At 44.6% G+C, this 21,860-nt stretch overlaps 1 protein-coding gene across 1 annotated transcript; it reads left to right on the top strand.

The window, feature by feature from the left end:
- The first annotated feature begins 3,384 nt into the window (after positions 1-3,384).
- On the top strand, positions 3,385-20,700 carry LOC147227028 (uncharacterized). The gene is made up of 7 exons (XM_086159216.1): positions 3,385-3,644; positions 11,217-11,443; positions 12,441-12,498; positions 12,652-12,730; positions 14,004-14,467; positions 17,084-17,221; positions 18,646-20,700. The coding sequence occupies exons 2-7, from the start codon at positions 11,310-11,312 to the stop codon at positions 19,183-19,185; spliced, it is 1,413 nt and encodes a 470-aa protein (XP_086015342.1). The 5' UTR covers positions 3,385-3,644; positions 11,217-11,309; the 3' UTR covers positions 19,186-20,700.
- Positions 20,701-21,860: the final 1,160 nt, after the last annotated feature.

Here is a 21,860-nt window from a genome sequence, read left to right as displayed (position 1 = left end):
GGGGTTCAGTGTGTTGCTCAGCAATACTTCAACATACTAGGGTAATGGATATAATGGATATAAATGTAAAGTCTATGTCCAATAAACACTATATAATACAAAAGTATAAAAAGACATGCCCTGTGCAAGGAATGGTTATAAAAGTCAGGTGTACAGTAGGGGATGTGGGTGGTAAAAATGAAGATAAATTCATTTAAAGTGGTTCAGCCATCTGTGAAACTGCTGAAAATATAATTGAAAAGTAAAACTCTTTAAACCCTGCTCCCTGTCAGCACATGTGCACGTTGATATTATTTTGCAGAGGGAAAAATTTCAAGCTTGATCACACTGTATTTCTGACCTCAAATGTCAACGGCTGATTGTAAGAAAGTGGCCACTCTTGTCAGTAAAAGACTCTTTGAATAGATTTTAAATGATTCAAACTGGAGACCACTTCCCATTTTTTCACATTTCTGACACAGACATAGACAGCCGGTATTTTGCATAGGTCTTTGCACAAACCTTGAGTCAGACTTTTAAGCAATGTCAATATGTGGACAAACGAACTGTGAATTCCAACCATTATTACAATTTACAAATGATATTTGACTTCATAAATGTAAAAAAATAAATAAATTGGAGTTCAGACATCATTATGCTTCACAGAATGAATCTAAATGCTGATTTATTTCTGATCCCATAGACAGTAATTTAGGTACACTAAAAATCTGTACCTGCAAATTTCTATCCATTGAATTGCATGCGAGTTAGATCTTTTGGGAAGCATTTCCAAAAATTGGTGAAGAATTCATACTTGTTCTAAATGAATGATTGGATCAATGAATGTGGGAGCTCAAACAGGAGATTATTTAATTTTTGGAGCTACTTGAGAACACTTGAGAATTTTCCTGAGCTGAAGGACACAGATTGGCTTTGTGATTTGGCCTTTACTGCGGACATACTGACACACATGAATGAGCTGGACGTGAAGCTACAAGGGAAAAACAAGTTTGTGCACAAAATACAAGCAAACGTCAGAGCCTTCAAAACCAAGCTGGTTTTATTTTCAAAACAAATGTCAGACAATGTTCAGACAAATGTCAGCCGAGTCCGATATGTGCTGTTAACAAATGCGTTTTTTTATTTTTTTTATTTTTATGGTTTCTTTTGCTGACCCGGCCCGTCTGTCAAATTTTAAAAGTCAATGCGGCCAAAAAGTTAGCCCACCCCTGCCCTTACAGCTCCCCTGGTGCTGGTGGACGGCACGCCTACTGCTCATCCGTGTTGGGTTAATTGCAGAAATCGAATTTCCCCACGGGGATTAATAAAGAATAAATTATAATCATTATCATATTTATTGATATTGCCATTGTTGTCCTGCTGTGACGAAATAATTGTCCCTATGTGGACCAATAAAGCATATCTTATCTGAAATGTTTATGCGCCGCTGCAAGTCCTGGAAACCCATCTGTGGTACGGGAGACTAGAAGAACTTGGACCTCTTTGTCAGTCCGGTTCTCGTTGGCTCTGTGCATTTAGTAGCATGAAAACAATTGACTTACAACCAAAATAGTTTTAAAAATAGCGCCCAGCAATCCACAATAAGTATCTGATAACAGCCATGTCTAATTAGTTCCACCAACCACCAGGGACCAACATCTTATGAGTTCCTGTGGAACCGTAAAAAGACCCTGCCTTTGAGTAGGAGCTAAAATGCTACTGGGAACCGATTTCCATGGTTTCTATGCTGTTCGAATGCAAGGAGAAACTGTTCCTGAAGAGGAACTGCAAAAAGTTCCTTCTCCAATGCTTCACTCCCACACTTGATCCAGTTAAAGGGGTTTTTCAGCGAGTAAGTTGGCAAGCTAACCCTTGCCCATATAGCCCGCAAGCAAGCGTCAGTGCAGAGCTCATTTGAGAGAGAAGCACCAGAAAGGTCTCAGAGTGCCGGCAAAAAGAGCTGCATTTGAAAGAAAATACCAAGAGTCCTATGAAAATGAGTTCATCGTAACAGGTGATTCACCCCCGCAGTCTGAGAAAAAGTTATCTGCAATTTAAGTAGTCTGTGGCACTAAAAGGTTTGGGGATCGTTGCCTTAACTTGTCATCTGATTAATTTTTGAGCAAAGTCTCTCGCAGGCTTACGAACAGATGAGTACGAGTAAGCGGCCAGAAAAAGGGCCAAGTCAATGAGGTTAGGGGACCGATGCGAGGACAAGATGTCGGAATCAGCAGAAAGCGGGGGACCAGAGAAGAATCAGATATTAACTAATGGAAAAAAAAATGAATTAAAAAAAAAAAAACAATCTCCGGGTGTTTTGGTCTGAAACACAGGCAAAGACAGATTTTTTTTTCCTCTTTTGCATAAGAAATTCTGGACCCGGAAAATGAAAGATGATAGCAGTGGAAAATGGCCAGGGGTACAAAACAGCCAGTGGTGCTTCCCCTGCTTCCCCTGTTTGTCCCTACTTCCCCTGCTTGTCCCTTCCCCCTCGCCTCCCCCCTCCACGGCACGGGTTGACCCTCATACAGCAACACCGACTCGGACCACCTGATAGGCGGTTGTTCCTCTATGCAGTCCCCCGAGTCACAGGTAGGCGGCGGTACTGGAGGCGCAGTGTGTTTCAAAAGGTGTGAGAGTGGAAAAGGTTAGTAACATCAAAGAAGAAATACAAAAAAAAATTTAAAAAACTACCACGGGCCTATTTTTAGATGTTATTTTATCTTCTTATTACATTTGGACTTAAACTACATCAAGGATGACGGAGACATGTGGGTCACATAAAATCAACTTTGATCCCAGTTGTTCCCTGCTGTGTGCGTATGTGTGTGTATGTGTGTGTGTGTGTGTGTGTGTGTGTGAGTGTGTGTGGAGGAGAGGGTCAAGTTGGGTGACATAATCTCACAGGGGTCGTGAACCCACATCCACATCAGTAAAGGGGTCACAAGGCTCCGTGGATCACCCTTGACCCCCCCACAGAGGCACTCAACAAGTTTCAGTGTGTGCGTGTGAGTGAGAGTGTGTGTGTGAACTCCAGACTTGCACGTTTTCCTCCAATTTTTTTTTGTGTGTGTGTGGGGGGCATTTACCCCCCCTCCCGGATCAGCCCATTCATTAGACGGTAAAACCCGCAGCTTCACTTCCCGGCCCATCCGAGGGATGACGCTAGAATCAAAAGACGCGTTTCTAATTGCGGGCTGGATGGGGGGGTCTCCAGATCTGCCTGTGTCACATGGACGCGCGGCAGCTGAAACGAGGGGATGTGTGCAGAGATGGAGGGGGCTTGAGGGACCGTGGAGCAGAAGGAGCCTGGCACTGACATCGGAGGTGCAGCAGAAGAAGAAGAAGGAGAAGAAGGAGAAGAAGCAGGTTTACTCTCTTCCCGGTCTCCCTTTTACTAGGCTGGGGGAGCGGCGGACGGAGGGGTGCTGGAGGTGGGGTGGGGGTGGGGGGGTGTTGGTGGGCGCACACTGGGGGTCAGCCGGCGCCGGAGGATGCCACATGCAGAATGCTGCATTTCCCGCCCCGCCGGAGCCTGAGGAGGAGGACGACGACGACGTGCCGCCCGTGACTGATTATGCTGCCGGGGGAGGTCCGGGAGGAAGAGCACACAGAGACGGAAGCGACCGGGGTCGACGGCGCGCCTCCTAGAATCCGGGAGCAGAGTGAGTACAGTGGGGAGGGAGAGGGGGGGTAATAGCGCAGTGTGTAGGGATGGATTGGAGGGAGGGGGTGCATATACACGTTTTAAAAAAAAAATACAAGGGGAAAAGCTCTCTGGTTGCAGGGCATGCTCCTCTCTGCTTGTTTTCTTTGTGCTCGCCACCTCCACCTCCATGCATTTAACACGTGTGCGCCCACCGCCACCTCAGCCCTGCTGCATCCCTCCCTTAACCCCCCCTCCATCCCTCCCTCCCAAGACGAGGCGATCGATCGATCAGAGAACTTGGTTTTGATTTGATGAGAGGAAGCAGCTCCGTTCCTCCAATCACGCCTTTTCCCCGCGTAATATCCCTGCCGACAGCGGAGCTGAGAGATAATTAACGTTTCTGTTAACGTTCGCCCACCTCCCTTCCTCCCACCACATCCACCCATCCATCCATCCATGCATCCACCTCCACCTCCCCTATAAGCAGGGGATGGAGGTGGGGGTGGTGGTGGGGGTGGTGGTGGTGGGGGGGGTAAGTTGCCAGCTGACCTGAGGGACATCTTTTTTTTTTTCACCAAAGAAAATGACTCTGAAATCATGATTGGAAGAGAGGACATGATGGGTGTGTGTGTCCGGTGTGTGTGTGTGTGTGTGTGTGTAATGGGGGGGGGGATCTCTCTCCCTCTCCACGCTGAAGGAAACAAAACCTCACACTGCATCACACTGACATTTTTTCCCATTTCCTGTGACCATGAGACGCCCATCTATCTCCACCTGCATGCCCCCCCCCCAAAAAAAATCCCAATTCCCACCCTTGGTTCTCCAGCCCCCCCACCCGGCATCGATAGTGTGTAACCTGTTGTCACCAGCTTTACTGCAGTTTGAGGTGACAGAGCCCAGTGACTGATGCCTGCTAAGAGGGTGCCATCATGAGCCCCCCCTCCACACACACACACACACGTACGCACGCACACACACGCAGACACAAACCTTGTGCCGAGCATTTCTTCATTCTAAGGTGACAGAACGGAGCGTAAAAGCACGTCGTGCATGATTCCCTCTTAACCCCCAGCATCTGTGTTGTTGTTCAACAGCCTGTTTCAAGGTCCCTCACTTTGTCAGAGCTGCTGGAAGGGACATGATCACAAGAAATCCTTGCATGCGTGTATGTGTGTGTGTGTGTGATTTTTTTTTTTTCCTCAAATTTGATGAATAATGTCAGACGGTGTTTGTGTGTGTTAGGCAGCGTAGCACAGATAAAGACAGAGCCTCCTCCACGCAGCAGTCTTCCTCACAGGGGCATGGTTAATCGTTGTTGCAAGCAAACATTTGACCTAATTCACATTCTCACACAATAGCAGCTCCCCCCCACCACCACCACCAACTCTCCCTCTCCCCGACACACAGATACACACACACATACAAACTCACATGGCTGTTATTTGTGTCACACAGAGGGTGAGTTTTTTTTTTTTTTTGCTTCACATGAACTCCGAGGTGGTTTATCCGAACCTGAGCAGATTGGCAGGGAGGACATTACTTAATGGCTAGAAAGAAGTTCCTATTTTTTTTTAATAATAATGAGCACGCATGCAAACGCGGGGCATTTTTCAGAGAAAATAAATTCCTCCCGGCATTGATTGGGAGGGTTAAACGTTTTTCTGACTCTATTTTTATGGGGATTACACTGGTAATACCTTGTTGACTTTATGGCCTCGTCAGGTGTTGGAAGCAAAAAAAAAAAACAAAACAAAAACAACACAGGGCTTTTCTGCTGTTTCGTCGAATGTGGATATCTCTTTTTTCTCAATCAAAGATGGAAAATTGGAAATGGTTTTATTTATTGGTTGAATTTTTGCCTTGACAAAAGGACATGATGAGGCCAATCAGACCAATGAATGAATTGAATCATTCGTCCATTGTTTTCAATGCGTTTCGATTAATACCGTCACATTCAAGTCAACAAGTGATGCCATGTTGTGATCTACCCTAACAATCTCATTCTCCCGTTCATTCATTCATTCATTCATTCACTTGACCACCAACATGTTCCCTTTGTATATAACACAAAAAGTGAAATAATCACCTTTACGGCGGCCAGGCATCGAATCAGGCCATTCGGTGTCTTGCCGGGAAACGAACCCCCAACCTCCTGATAGGAAGGGATGCCTACGCTGCCAACTGAGCCACAGCGAACCCTGGAATCAATTAAATAAATTAACAGAAAAGGGCAAATGAAGTCTGTTTCATGTGAAAGAGGCTGATAAAGATTCCCGAACCATGTCACTGTTTATCATGTATTTATCACATTCATAAAAGAGGATTTTTAAGGCCATGACTGATATCAACCCCTCCCCCCATGAAAACACTATAGAAATGCAGAAACACCAAATCACAACTGTCATTTGATATAAACAGCACAGATTAGAAGGGAAATTAAAAAAAGAAACAGTTTCATTCTTGAATTAGATTGAAAACCATGGTAACGCTTAAAAACCTGGACAAGGTAAACAAAAATCATCCCAAAATGTAAAAACTTCATCTTTAACTTGTGACCCCCCCCCCCCGTAAATAAACAGCTGTATGTTTTAAAGTTTTTCCCTAAGGTGTCTTTGGTTGTCCCTGCCTATAGATGTCTAGTTTAAGGCTTATATTTTCGTTGTTCTCAGAACGCGGGCTCACACGCGCTTTTGTTACCATGGTTACACTTCACTTTTGAGATTATTTCACGATGCTTGCTGTTCGTGACAACCTTTTTTGGCTAGCTTTTCTGAAATAGACAAAAAAAAGGGGGGCAATGAGGGATGGACAAACTGTTAGCATTTAGCTGGGGGAAAAAAAAAACAACAATATGAAAAAATCCCATGGGATTCAACACTTGTAGTGTCCTAGAACATCTGGATTTGTATTTTGGTCCATTGTAACATATTTTACAACATAAGACAAAGTGGCGAATGTCTAAAATCATGGGAAATAAGAGCTACTCAATACTGATAATAAATTAGTCCTTAACCTGGGGAGGATTAAACATTGCATATCATGGCCAATACAGCTGTCCTCATAAGTCTACCAGTATGAAGCACTAGTGTTTGGAGTTTTCAAACATACTTTGCATCCCTTCTTGGGTCTTATTTCTTTCTGAAATACCGGGTTGGCAAAGGTCAACAATGTACTCGTATTTTCTTTGGCCGACCTGAAGCTGTGAGTGCATCAGACAGGTGCGACTGATGATCCGGGTTCCTCATCGCATGAGGCCAGTTCTCAGTGCTTGTAACCTGCTGCTCTGTGAGAAAATCCTCAGGGCATCTGCAGGTATTCCAGGCAGCGCTCGTAGTTTCAAACAAGCGTACCACAAGCTGTGTTTTTTTTTGGGGGGGGGGGGGATTCCGCTGCTTTGTTTAGCGGGGAAGCAACCGACTGGGTTCTCACTCGGCTCAGAGCACTACGTCCAATTGGTTGGCTCCGACGAAGCAGCTCTCGGGCCAGAGATTACACCGCAGTGCTGAGGCGTCACAGGCTCAAACACCGCAGGCGGAGGCAGGGGGAGCCGAATGGGTGGGGAGGTGTGGACATGTTCGGAAGGGCAGGGAAGAGGAGGAGGAGGGCAGGGGAACCTCGTTGGGAAAATGTGACATCCACTTCTTATTATCTGCTTTTAGTCTTCAGACACCTGCTGCAGGAATCCCACGCATTTCCTCCTCCTCCTCCTCCTGTCTCCTGTCTTTCTGTCCCTCCACACCTACATCTCATTACCTTCTCGCTCTTCTCTCAGATCCGTAGATTTGATTACTCTGACACTAAACGATCATTGTCTCGCGGAAGCATTTGGATCCAATGTTACGTTCGAGGCTCCTAGGGAATTGCTCCGTTGTGATTGCGGTGTTGAAAGCGACTCGCGTTTTGTAAAATTTGACTCGCTCTGCTGGCATTTTGGTGAAATAACTAGAAACAGATTTGAAGAGGATAATGGAGAAACGTAGCTGTTGCTGCCTCCCTTTCATTAGACGTGCTTATTAAGTTTTAATCACGTTGGATATCTTTGCTATAAATCAGGGCACCTTGGACAGGTCAATGAGGAGTATCATTGAGTCATCTGCATATAAAATTAAGTGCAAATTGAATTTCGCGGCCAAGAATTTTTTGGCAAATATATGAAGGCTGTAGTGCAAAAATGCAACCCGTGGCCTCTGTCTGTCTCGTCACTCATGGACACAGCAGCTTCAGGATTGCTTTTCCGACAGGTAGTGCTGCCTTTCCATATTCGCCACTTAGGTGTGACTTGGTTGGGGTCAGGCAACGGAATCTCTATTTTAAAGTTTTGAAAAACAACATGATTTGATACAAATGTAGTATTATAGAGGGGCCACACTTGCATGAGCCTCTTTTCTGCTGATATTTGTCTTTCTTTCAGTTTTGTAGCTAATTTGACGCAGCACAGACAGTTCTTTCTTGGCTTTTTGCCCCATTTTTTCCACTTTCCCTCAAACCTTTTATCAACCACTTCGGTCGGTTTGGAGATTTTGACAGGTATATTATGCAGGCATTGTTTTTTCCTCTTTCTCCTCAGGCGCCTGCGTCTACTAGTTCTTACCAGTTTGAATCAACAAATTAAATCTTCAAAGTGGGAACCTGTGTCCGTCAGAGGTGTAATCACCCAATAGTTTTTTTTCTCCGCGGCGTATTTGGTTATAAAGTCACAGGAAAATGCAGACAGTTCCCCAAAATAAGAAACAGCCCAAAGATTGAGACAGAATGACCAAAAACAGCAGATATTTACCACATTTTTTTAAACAGTACTTGATGCTTTTACGTCACAAGGTTTTCCATGGAAAATGGAGGTCTTGAGTTTCTGATTTACAGAAGCTATTAAAAAAAAAGACAAAGCAAGAACTGAGTTTTTATGGCAGGAGTTTTTTCTTTTACTCATTTCTAACCTCTGTGGCCTTCATTTTACAGCCCATCACAGGGACCCCATCTTTCAGTTTAGGAAAGAATGAAGAGTTAACAAACATGCAAACAAGTTAGGTAGAAGAGGGAATTAGTATTTTGGTGGCGAAGAGTGGGAAAATCTCAGATGCCTTCGTTTTCAATGATCTCAGACTGTTAAGACTCCAGGTAATCATTTTAATGTTTAGGCCAACATTTCCTCACTGGAGTTGAAAGAGCTGTATGTCTTGCGTAACCAGAAGAATTCAACCACATCGGTGCGAGTGGCGGAAAAGCCAGACAAACTCGAAAGAGAAAAAAATTGCAGTCTTGCTGACAATTATAATGCTCGTATCTCACGACATGAGCTGATCGCCGAGTCGGTTTAATAAGAATGAAAGCACTTTAGTTGATGATTTATGATTACCAAGCAATGAAGCTAAACCCACCTGAGCTTTTCCACCCAATGTCCACCCAAATGTCCTCACACTTATTTATACTTTGAAGGTTCCAAGTTGGAAGGAACAAGTTTGTATGGGATCCGATGGAGAAGGGCATTTTTCAACACAACAGATTTGAACAGGGGACATGATACAGATACATGAACCACTTAGAAACTTACTTGATATAGACCTGTCATGGAGCGTTTAATGTGCTGGGAACTACGTGTTTTTTTTTAAAATCGCATAAGGAGAAAAGAAACGACAGGTATTTCAAAACTCGGGTGCAGCTCGACTTGAGGCAGTTTGTTTCCTGCAGTCTGTCATTCAGTCTGAAATTTCTTTTCTTTTCGCGACAGCGAGACAGCTATTCGATAAACAGAAAAAGAAAACATAGTCAAACAAGCAGATGGCGTAATTCGACAGAGATTATAATGGGCTCAATCTTTTTGTTAGACCTTTTTTTTTTCCTGTTTGGAACACGTGGAATTTTCTGGCGAGGAATGAGGATTAGAGAAGCGAGAAGTCTGCTCCCTCTGCTTTCATAAATGTTTCCTCCGGTGTTACATGTCATTCTGCCTGCCGTCGTGGTGAAGCTTATCGCATGTTGTCAATGACTAATACGATGAGCTTGTGGAGAAAATAAGTATCTAAAATAAATAAAATCTCATGTTTTCCTGAATGTGTCAGATTTAGGCTGGGAAGCTGATCTAAACAAATATTCAAGAGTGAAATATATATATATATACACACACATATATATATATATACATATATATATATATATGTATGTATGTATATGTATATAGATAGATAGATGGATAGATGGATAGATGGATAGATAGATAGATAGATAGATAGATAGATAGATAGATAGATAGATAGATAGATAGATAGATAGATAGATAGATATGGTAGCTTGTAGTATTTATGGAAACCTCCGTAAGTGTCTCTCAAAATAGAAAATGTCTATATATATATATGTATATATACATATACATATTTATATGTATATGCATATATATGTATATAGATAGATAGATAGATAGATAGATAGATAGATAGATAGATAGATAGATATGGTAGCTTGTAGTATTTATGGAAACCTCCATAAGTGTCTCTCAAAATAGAGACTGTCTCAATTAGTGTTTTATGTATTCTATATAATCTTTATTTAATGAACTTTTCAGCAGCCATTGCTGCTTTGGTTATTGTGCCAACTCAAACACAAGACAGCGTTTTATAGTCTGTAACAACCACCTGTGCCAAGATGTCAATTTTGAAAGGAATTGTTGCTGCCCCCCCAAAAAAATTAATAAAAGCCGCACAGACTTTTAGAGTCCCAGAGTTTCACGGGAAAACAGCTTTGCAGCTTGATTATAGATTGGACATGTTGAGCATTGATCCGTAAAGTTTTCCCGTCAGCCAATTTAGACATTGGTGCCATCACACTTGGGGGAAATCTCACATTCAGCTGTGCACACACATAAGTCACTTGTACTTAAGTCTCACACAATCTCTTCTAGGTCAGTGTGTTAAAATTAACCTTGTTTAATACAGCAATTTTGCAACAAATCCTCTCTTAAATGGAGCAAAGTATTCTGAGCTTATCGAGGTGCTGATTTCTGAGGCTGCAATTTGCTGTGTTGATCCCAGCTGTTCGACCGATTGTGTTGTTCCTAATATTTCACATCATGTAAATAGGGCAGGCCATTAAAATGAATTAATCAACACGGCCTACAAATAGATTCCCTCAGAGCTAACGTTAGAATTTGTGAATGGGGGATTCAGTGGTGTATTAATCGAACGCGCACCTATCAAATAGATGAGCGTGCCTCAATATGTCCCAGTTATGCCAATGATGTTGAGTTTCTTGAACGTGGACTCGTCGGACTCCTGCAGTGACACCAAACACCCCAACATCTCCGTCGGTGAGGAGAAATCTGTTGATGTAAGTGTGACATAGAAAGCTCGGTAATCCCTCCGACAAGGTAGAGCAGAAGCACATGCCGGAGGCGTAGAGTCTGTTCGCTGCACTGTTTCTGCACCGGACAGGAATCCTCTACGCTCCGGCTCTTAAATGGATGTTCCCCTTCTGTCTCTCCGCTGTGAACACTTCAACCCCCGGCTGTGTCTTCGCTAACCTTCTTGATGTTCTGTTAAGTTCATGTAGTTCTGTAATTAAGCCCCAACCCCCCCCCCCTTGTGCCTTCTCACTGCAGATCCCAGTGAGACCGAGGCACTTCCCCGCGTGCATGAGCGTGAGGGTGAGAGTGTGAGTGTGTGAGAGAGCAAGTGAGCGCCAGCGCTCCCACATGGCCTCCATGCAGGACGGGCTGAACTTCACGGCTCCTCCCTACGGCAAGGTCCTGCTGCTGGGCGCTATCGCTGCTGCCTCAGCCTTCGTGGTCACAATCCTCATCGTGGTGCTCTGCGTGGGCTGCCAGAGGTAAGATGAGCAAGTATGACTGTACAGACGCTATGATGAAACCATAGGAGAAGAGCAGAAGCATGAATAAATGTAGGAGCGTAATATCATTTCGTGGATTTTTTTTTTTTTACAATACAGAACTCAGAGAAGCAATTGTGCTATTTTCAAAACGCCAGAACAGGACTAAAACTCTGGAAGATGTGGACGAGGACCGGCAGGCATGGATTAAGAATGCTTTGATTCAGAAATGGCAGAACAAAAGTCATGGTTTTTTTTTTGTTTTTTTTTTACATTAATCTTAAAATCCACAACATTACACCTGAAATTGTTTTTTTTTTAACAAAAAAAGTGAAAACATTTAGTTTAAAAAAAATCTCCAATCTCAAAAACATTAATTAGCACTTGATTAGCAAGCAGCTGGAAATCATTTACCTTAAAATGAGCACAAAAGTGGCTTCCGGACTTTTCCACAGACCCACCAAGGGGGCTCTAAATGAGGAAATGAGATGGCAAAATGTAAAGAAAGATAATAAAACTATTTTAAAACTGACTTTTTTTGGACGAGAAAAGCGACCTTTAGTGTTTAGTTTAGCTCCTGACAGATTTAACGCAACACCGAGCTAGAGCTAAAGCCAACGGCTAATGTTCAGAGAGCAGCTAAATATGGCTACTAGCTTAAACTTTTACTTGGATCCTTCCACTGGAGCATTTACATCTCTATGTTATCTACTATATTAACATGTTGAGATGTTTGTCACATTGTTTGCTGTCCAGTAGTAGCTTTTCTCTGACCAGGACATTTGCTTGATATTTTTAACAACCAGCTGTGTGCTAGCTATGACCTGGAGGTATGAAATTAACTGTAGATAAATGATTTTGATAACTCAAATGTGGTCACCAGTCCTAATACGCTCTTTGTACTCCTTCTCCTCCTCATACATAAGCTCAGTTAGAATACAACCTCGCAACCAGCAGTCTGTTTTACCCTATATGACTGCAGTTTCATTTCCCACAGGAAGGGAAAGACACACAATGTCCCTGGCGAGGGTGGAAAACACCGTCTCATGGACATGGTAGGTTTCAGGCGATCGCGGCTCTTGTTTTTGTTTACATTGCAGGCTGAAGCATCGCCACTTGCCGGGGAACAATATCGTTCAGAAGACACGGCTTCGGTCTTAATAAGCATTTAACTGGCCCTGTGTGTGTTTGTGTGTGTTTGACGTCAGGGTATACTCAGGCAGTCAAAGCTGCGCTCCATCAGTAAATCCGACACCGAGATGAACAAGATGAACTGCAACGGCAAAAGTGAGCGCATCTTCTACACCCCCCTCTCCACCATCGTACCCCCATTCCTGACTTTTCCACCACAAGCTGAACCTGCCTGCTGCCAGGTGGAAACCCAGTATCTGCCAAACAGAAACTGTCTGCTAAACAGCTTGGCCTTATTCTAGCTGCATGACTAAGCTTTTTTTTTTTTGCCGTTGTTGTTGTCGTTTTTGTTGTTGTGTGTGTGTGTGTGTGTGTGTGTGTGTGTACACGCCAGTTATCAAAGGGGGAATTTAGCCAGAATTAGTGGAAATGTTTCTGCATCATACCAGGAGCATGTGATCTGGAGAGGCATGGAAAGATCACAATCATCGGCGTGATTCTCCGTGAAACTGCTAAATTGGGAAATCAATTGGAAAATAGGGGAGCGTGACAAATAAATGTATGAAGGAATTAATGATCAGTAAATCAATCATAATCGTGTTTCGATGAAGTGTCACCCTCATTAATTATTTCCAGATACGGGATCCAAAAACATCCCCGGGTTTCCTTCTGGCTGTAGAGCTATTTATTTCATTTAAATCACTGAGATGTGATTTTTGAGGTATTGACCATAGTGCAGCCTGCCATCTCCTGAATACACCGGAAATTAAATGTTGTTTATCATGTGGCGCTCAAAGTGACAAGTTCTACCCAGGTGTATTTTAGCGGACGCTTCTTTTTTGGCGACATTTCCAGAAACATCCAACACTCATTTTCTCTGCACGTTCAGTAAAATACTTGGTATAAAAAAAACACGAACACAAAAAACCTTTTACGAAACAAAATCTGCGGACATTTCCGAGTATAAATTCCCCTCAAAACACAAGTCACATTGCATTTACAGCTCAGCCATCCTTTCACCGGACTTCTGCTCCATGAACACGCGTCTCTCGCTCAGAGACAGAAATCGGAGAGCCAAGACGAATCCTGGAGCTGCTTCGCTGTTAGTCAACAGGGATCTGTCTTTGTGGGCGCTGTGACAGTAGCCCGAGAGGGTTTGAAGAAATATAAGCATATGTCCTGTTTCATACTTGTCCTGCTTCCACTGTAGTGGAAGTGAGCCAATTTGGACACATTTTCTCAAACACATAAGACAGTTCCCAGTTCACTGTCAGCTCCAGATCGTCTCTCTCTCCGGCAAGAGGTTTTCTGGTGTTCGTTACAAGGAGGAGGCTGCTCATCGCCGGTTCAGAGAGCTATCGCCGTGTGTATAGAGCTAGCGTCGACCCTCCTGTTGCTGGCCGGTCTAACTTTGGTCCTCACTCTCAAGGCAGGCAGCTCCCCCAGATTCCCTCTGGGACCGGAGAGGACGGAGAGCACACTTACTCGGAAGTAGGCCGCCGCTCGTCCACCACACGCACTGACGATGCGCTCTACGCCATGGTGGGCAGGGCCGGCCAAACGGACACTCCGGCTCCTCCTGCCGTCCCCGCCAACACGCCGGCGCCGCCTGACCCGGACGGGGACGTGGAGGGAGGGCTGCCGGAACCCGAGGCCCAGGTCATGACTCCGCCTCATCCTCCGGAGACGGCCGAGTACGCCTGTGTCAGGAAGCTGAGGAAGGCCGAAAAGGCTCCCCAAAAGAGGGACAGTGGGACGGACATGGGGGAGCCGCCGGCGCCGCCGCCACGACACGCCCCGCCATCGCATCCCGCCCCGCCTCCTCCACACCCCCACAGCACCAAGCTGCCCCGCAGAAATGTGGAGGCCTTCAACGTTCCTTCCTTCCCAAAGGTAAGCGGAGATGGAGGCGTGAAGGGGTATCGGGTGGTGTTCTCAGGTGATTTCCAGAACTGCGGTCGAATTAAGAGGTAATCAGAAAAACAGGCTTGGTTCGGAACTAAATAAAATCCAACGAATGTAATTTCCTTGTCGGAGGTGGGAAATTAAACAGATGTAGTTGTCAGTTCTGATTGTTGACCTGATATTTCTCAAGTTTCTGTTTATTTTGTGAGGGAAAATGAGCGCCGATGCATTGGATTTGCTGCAGGGGGAAAAAAAAAGCTAGATATGAATCCAGTGAACAGAAGCTGCATTATTTGCAGACTGGGCTGTGACTCTCGATCGCACAGCAAGTTTGGCCAGGATTTGACAAAATGGCAAATTTGTTTCTCCCCTCTCCATCAGGGAGCAGGTTAAACCGATCCAGGGACGAGAACCTGAACATCCCAACTGCTTAGCAGGATTGTTGTTGCGGCTCGCTGTCTTCTGCAGTGAACGTTCTGCCTGCACGCTGAGACTTTTTCACCCTTTCTTTCTTCTTCATTCCCCTCCCTGTGGAAGCATGAGAGACTTTTTAGATGGCAGATGAGCGAAGAGACTGATGAGAGCAAAGTGTAGCAACAGCCTCATCATCTTGAAGGCATGAAATGAGTTTATATTGGTACGAACGTTGCTTTAATTTAGGTTCTTCGTCAAAGAAAAAAGAAAAAAAAAAAAAATCCGCCAGGCCTGTCTTTTTGAGTCGTCTTAACATTTACATTCATGATCTGTGGCAGAGAAGCTGATCTGTTCTCGACCTGAGAATTTAAAAAGTGGCTTTTGTAGAGAAATGTTGGGGCGGTATTACCAAAATTAGCACTTTTTCTGATGAACCTTTTTTCTTCCATTTATAAACCTGCAGGTTTTCTAAAAGCAGCATTTTGGGAAACACATTCAGTCGCTTTCTTGTCAATTGTTTTAACCTTTCAAGGTTTCAGCCTATATGACACATGATTTCAAGCGATTAGCCTGACTTACCATTAAAACTGGTAGCAAGGGTAAAATAAGAAGTCAGCTGGTTGCTGGGCAACCTCACTCATGAAGACGATTAAGGGAGATATCCCACAAAAACTCCACATACCCCACAACTGACGCAAAGTAGTAAAGTGAAATGCTTCCTTTTCATTTCAAGGATTTGCAATTGCTGCCGGGCTGTACGCTAGGTATGCTATGTTAAAACTGGCTCACCATTCCCCAAAAATGCAAATCTATTTGATTAAAGCAGTCGACAGCAGTGAATTTGTTTGTGAAATAATGGAATGTTTCCAGGGGGTTTAGAAATAGAGACCCAATTTCGGGCTTTTCTTTCGCTAACAGGATTTTTCACTGTGAGTTTGTGGTTTTTGCGGAAAAAAAAAGTAGAGTGAGAATGAAGCCGCTTGTAATGCAAAGAATCCCCCGTTTTATTTGTTTGTCCACAGTCTTGAGGGGGAGAATGGGTTCAAAGGTCGTTGCTGGTCATCAGTTCGCTTTCACACCACAGAGGCTGCTGATGTCACAAGTGACGCCACGAGTGTTATTCCCATGTTTTGCTGATGCAGCAGATCAATTGTTTCTGAATTTAAAGTTAATGGTTTCAGGCTGATTTGACAAATTCTCCTCGCTGTTTTTTTCCTCCCATATCAGCATGACTTTGACATTCTTTATTTATTTATTTTCCGGTTCCAGCTCATTGACCGTAGCGCACCACAGAACATCAGCACCGGTGTAAATGTGCAACGCTGCGGTTTTCTACATCATGAGCCTCCCGTCGTGTTACGGTCTGAGTAGAAGTGCGCTTGTGTTTATTGGTCCGTCGATGAGAGAGCAGAGTTACTGCTGTGTCACCTACTCCATATGTTAGCCACAACACCGTCACGTGTGTGTGTGTGCGCGTGTGTGTGTGTGTGTGTGTGTGTGTGGGGACTGTCTTCTCCACAAGTGACCGACTCCCCTCCGGGTGACAGTGGGAGACCGTTTGCCGCCCTGTGTGGGGTCAGTGGGGTTGCAATATCGGCTGTGACCCGGGTTTAACATGCGCGGTTCACAGGATTACAAGTGTACACAGCCTGTCGGCAGAGCGGGTTCGGCTCCTACTTTCGTGGGGATGATGATGCAAGATGATGCAACCAAGTCACTCGGAATGGAAGCACGCGGTTCTTCAGGTTACAAGGTCCGCCATCCGGGAGAAATTGATTCACGACTGTGGCATATTTTCATATGCGGGTTGTGCGGTTGAAAAGAATTCAAGGCGGTTCTTTTTTTCAGCGATGGATAATGAGCACATTACATCTGTCTGTCTGGATGTTATAAATTACTGTCCTAAAAATCAGTAATCACATTATAGTTACCAGTCCAACCATAACATCATCACTGGTGTGTTAAAATACTTGGAAAGTGTTAAATTTCTGGGTGGTTAGTCTACTGCCAATCCCACTTCTCCCATAAGCCTCGCGCATATTTGTATTCAAAGTGCTCTTCGTCCTGTTATGGTAAACTGCCATTTTTTTTTCTTTTCCGTTCACTCTCATTTGCCTGCCCGGGATTAAATGCTCGAGCATGTGACTACGCAGCTTTGGCCCCAAATGTCATTTGTTTTTCTTCTGACAGGAAGTGATGTTTATGGGCAACGGAGAGCAGTACATCTGGAAGCCTCCGGAGGATGAAGACATCATCATGCTCCAAAATAAGGCCCTGGCCCCGCTGGGCGCTCACACGACCGAGAACATCCAACCGTCTGCTGCAGCGGTGAGCGAGGGCTAAGAGTGCGCCGTTTCGAACGGCCGGTGACCGAATCTCAAGGGTTTCGGCTTAATCAGCCGTGAGTGGAGATCGACCGGCCCGTCCCAGTATAACTCAAAGGGTTTCAAAGGGGGAGGCCGCCTTCCAACAGGGGAGTGCAAATTAATCATCCAGCAACATCCCGCGGTGTACAAGTTTATGGACGGGTCATATATCATGTATCTGTTTACACAGAGAATATAGAAAGGGCCGATCCACAGGGATAAGATTCCTCTGACATATCTGTGATAATTCCATTCATTTATCAGAAAGATTGCAGATCCAGCAATTTTCAGGCAACGTCACATTGCAATATTCCTACTCTCAATATATAGATGTCCCTGATAAAACTGATATCTGCTCACATAAAGAAAACCATGGCAATACCATCATCATCACAGAGATCCTGTGATACAATAAACTGGAACCTCTTACATGTTCAGGAATCGACGTGGAGAGACCTCGCTCACTCACACACTCAGACACACACACACACACACACTTCCAGAATGTTAGAACCCCAACACTGGGGAGAAACATGTCACATAAAAACAAGGAATTTGCAAATGGCTTATTTCCAGCATGGGATCTCGAATCTCGGGGATGAAAAATAGCGTGCATTTGCTGAGTAGCATTTGTATCATAAAACTGGCTTTTTACACATTTACAGTATCATTATGTATTTATTAAAGCTAATGTTAATGATTAATGAAGAATTAATGATTTAACCGATCTGGGTTGTGCCTTTCATGTACATCACTTCCAGTGATCATAGAGCTTTTGACGCCATTGCTGTTGAGGAGTCAAATATGATCAGAGAAGGAGGCTTTGTTTTTATCATGCCTAGATGTCTGTCTTCCAAAGAGAATTTTGTTTATCTCTTGCAGTGATATATGAAAGGCACAAACTGAATTCATATACATGCATATACATTTGTTCAAATCAGTCAGAATGTTTTGATGGAAACTTTCAAATCACAAATCGTGACGTTTCTGATTGATCAGAATTTCATCTCAGACAGAACAAAGCTATTTCTACTCCTGTTTATTGAGAGGACCAGTGTGGTTGGAAAGTAGTTAAGCATTAGGTAAAACAGCTGGAACACTTTCTGGGGACTGAAGAAGTGAACAGAAGAGTCGACTGTGTGTGTGTGTGTGTGTGTGTGTGTGTGTGTGTGAAGCAGTATTTCAGACAACAAGCTTATGGACAAACCTAGCTAGTCTTACTTTGCCATTTAAAGCCGGAGAAAAACATCTGTTGGGCGCAGCCTCGGGAAAGCCTGAAGTAAGGAGGGTAGTGATCTTTTCTCAACCGGGTGGAGAGAAAGCAAGTAAACCCGTCAAACTTTCCGCTCTGTCAGACCGTAATCGCAGTTTGTCGATGTCTCGCAGGTGGCTGAGATGTACTCAAAGGTCTGTAAACCAGGGAAGAAGAAGAGAGGTGTTCCCGGGTCGCCCCCAGCCAACCCTGGCTTCCGGACCTTGGGTCGCGGTGATCGGGACCGAGAGCGTGACGGGGGGTTTAGTGTAGTGGTCAAACCCCAGACCTGGGCCCCTCAGGAGGGCAAAGCAACGGGCGGGTCCCTCGATGACCACTGCTACGAATCCTTTGGGACGGAGGAATGCGACCCCGCCTATGAGAACATGGAGGGCGGAGGCGGCTGGAGGCGCGAGAGACCCCCCAACACGTGTGCCACCCTGCGGCCAAGGAGGAAGAAAGCCCAGCAGCCTTTGCAGCAGCAACAGCCCCCTCCGCCGCCGCCGACGCAGCAGAACCCCAAGTTACAGCACCTGCCCGCCAAAGCGCTCCTGCTGCCGGGGGAGAACCTGTACGAGAGCATCGGTGACCTGAAGCAGGGCTCCACCACCTCCAGCACCACCACCATCTTCACCTTCAACGACGGCATGGAGATGTACGTAACAGGGCTCTGAGGCGGCTGCTGCACTGTGACCCCCTCCCCGACCCCTCCAACACAAGGGGCTGAGCGAACGCCGTGAGGAGTGACGACTGAGCCCCTGTCATGCTCACCCACACATACTGTTTACATTCAAGTCATAACGTCACGCCGTCACGGGCCGCAGACGCCTCGAGGCAACAGTGTCGAAATGTTATGACCGGGGCTAAAATCCAATCTATAAACCTTAAAAGGAATCCAAAGGTAGTGAAATATAAATGAGCACAAGACCATTGCAGAGCAATCAGTAGGTAACAGTAGCACTATTTTACCGACACATATGTGCAAAGCACAATAAAGAGCCTAAATTCTTCCTCAATTCTAGCGGGTAAACTTCATTTGGGGGAAAAGGCGCAGGATTTTTTTCGGGGAAATCTTTGGTAGCACTTATCAGAGCAGGCCTTCCCTATAGTCGGTCAAGATGAGATTCAGGTTGGAATTTAAAAGGAATGAAGTACTAATCAAAATACTTGAAAGCTCAGGGACCAAGAGAAACAATTATGAGAGCATTATAACAAGAACAACAAAAAATTGCACACATTTTGCATTCCTCCTAAAAGCCTAAACTAATTTTGATCATTTTCATATTCAAGAAGCTGACCGGATACCCACCAACCCCACCCCGCCCCCTCAACCCCCCCCTTCATGTGTCGCTCCACCTGACATGGACTGAACACTGTCTCCGCTGCTGTCTGTAAATGAGCTGTTTTACTTTGTTGACCCTGTTTCTGCACTTTTGCCTGCCTAAGAGTTTGCATGCTTCAAAAACGTGAAAAAGAAAAAAAAAAAAAAAAACACCAAAAAAAAAAAGCACTGTCGAGTGGTACCTATATGAATGTTTTATTTTGTTTTTAATTTCACTGTTGGTTATTTATTTATTTTTTTTGTTTAAGTGTGTTGCTTTATTCCTCTGTAGAGCACAATGGCAGTTAGATGAAGGACGTCTTTGGCTTAACGGGACTCCGAGAACTTGGAAGTCCTGAAGGTGGAGACAGTTCCGCTCCCCTCTCCCGACCTCCCCTCCACCCTCTATCCCTTCCCCACCCACACCTCCACCCGCTCAGTCCTCACTCATGTCTGTGGACCCCTTCCCCGCCCCTCCTCCACCCCCTGAACCTTGAGGTCACACGAGTGTCCACTTGGAAAGCTACAGTAGTGCCGACGTGTAGTAGCGAGCATCATGTCTCATCGCAGCTCCATCATCCCCATCCCCCCCCAACCCTTCTCTGTTATTGGTGTTAAAATATTGAAGAAATGGCAAAAATGGCAGACCCCCCCAACCCTCCAACCCACCTCCTAACCCTGAGGGGTGGAAAAAAAAAAAAAAAATGAAACACAGAAATTAACACCCGAGTGCTGGACGATGACGGCGGTTGCGTTTGACCAAATAATCCCCAGCAGAACAATGTGATTATACTGTATGTCGATGCAACGTGTATGTACATTACGACAAAAGAGAAAGAATAATAAATATATCATCAGTGTCAAGAAATCTATCTTTTTCTATCATGTTTAATTGTGCTACGGAATGACTTTTATCTTGTGACACCAAAAAAAAAAAGCAACAAAAAACAAACAAAAAACAGCTGCAATGTAACTTCCGGTGTGTTTCTTCTTCTTTGTTGTTGTTTTTTTTTTTTTTTTTTTTGCGGTTGGTTGTGGTGGGGGGGGCATGAAGCTCCGCTGTGTTCTTGGAAAGCCCGGCTGAGTTCAATGTGGCAGCTCATATTGTGTTTGCTATTCAGACTACAGGATCTTGTACTCTCCACCCCCCCCCCCGGAAAAAAAAAAATTAAATAAAAAAAAAATAAAAGCGTGTAATTAAGTGCTAAGTGCAAAAAGATTGTAATGTTTTATATCAAGATTACTATTCATGAAATGTCAGTCGAGTTTATACTTTTGTAATAAAGTGGCACTTTTAAAACAACCAAACAAACCGAACACACATCATGTTTGATCTCGTAGTCGCGGATATTAAAGATGGAGGTAGAGGAGGCTCTTAAATAGAAACCGAGGCGCAGAGTCGACTTTGCCATCGATGACAGAAGGGATCAAAGACTTCTAATTTTAACATTTTCTTCTGATTTATAAAAAATAAATAAATTAAAAAAAAGCCCCATATCTTCAGTTCCATCAAGAAAAGAAAAATAGCTGTGTGACAATTTTTTTTCTTTTTGGTAAAAATGTGTCATTTAAATGTTTTCTGTGTTCCTTCTCTTGTCCCACCCTCCCCGTCTGCTACAACCTCTTTTCACATGGTGTGTATGTGTGTGTGTGTGTGTGTGTGTGTGTGTGTATGCGGGGTCTGAGTCGGGAGTATCTGCGGAAGGGGAGGGTAAAATAGGTCACCCCTTAAAACAAAAAAGCTTGCAGTCAACATCGCAGCCGCCCGCTGAATTTTCATTGGCGGGCTTGTCTCCATGGTAACAGGTTAACCTTGAGGCAGTGGTCACATGGGCGAGTGAGTCTTCTGCTGTCTTGGAGGATACGGCGTGCGCCGCATGACATCCGCGATCGCGGTGTCACCCGCCTGGCGCGGACACACGGAGAAAAAAATAAAAAATAAAATAAATAAAAACAAGCGGAAGTAGCGATGCCCTGCCGATGATGCGGGTGAATGGCTAGATGAACGCATGAATGAGAGTCACATCC

This window comes from Fistularia commersonii, chromosome 14 (genome assembly GCF_037954325.1).
Source record: "Fistularia commersonii isolate RoL2024-O1a breed Wild chromosome 14, RoL_Fcom_v1.0, whole genome shotgun sequence".
Taxonomy (NCBI): domain Eukaryota; kingdom Metazoa; phylum Chordata; class Actinopteri; order Syngnathiformes; family Fistulariidae; genus Fistularia; species Fistularia commersonii.
The sequence above is the reverse complement of the archived record's forward strand: the minus strand, read 5'-3'. Positions and strand labels throughout refer to the sequence as shown.

Coding starts and splice junctions, on each gene's coding strand:
- LOC147227028 (XM_086159216.1), top strand. CDS start 11,310: ATGGCCTCCATGCAGGACGGGCTGAACTTCACGGCTCCTCCCTACGGC. Junction 12,499..12,651: donor AACACCGTCTCATGGACATG/GTAGGTTTCAGG, acceptor GTTTGACGTCAG/GGTATACTCAGGCAGTCAAA. Junction 14,468..17,083: donor ACGTTCCTTCCTTCCCAAAG/GTAAGCGGAGAT, acceptor TTCTTCTGACAG/GAAGTGATGTTTATGGGCAA.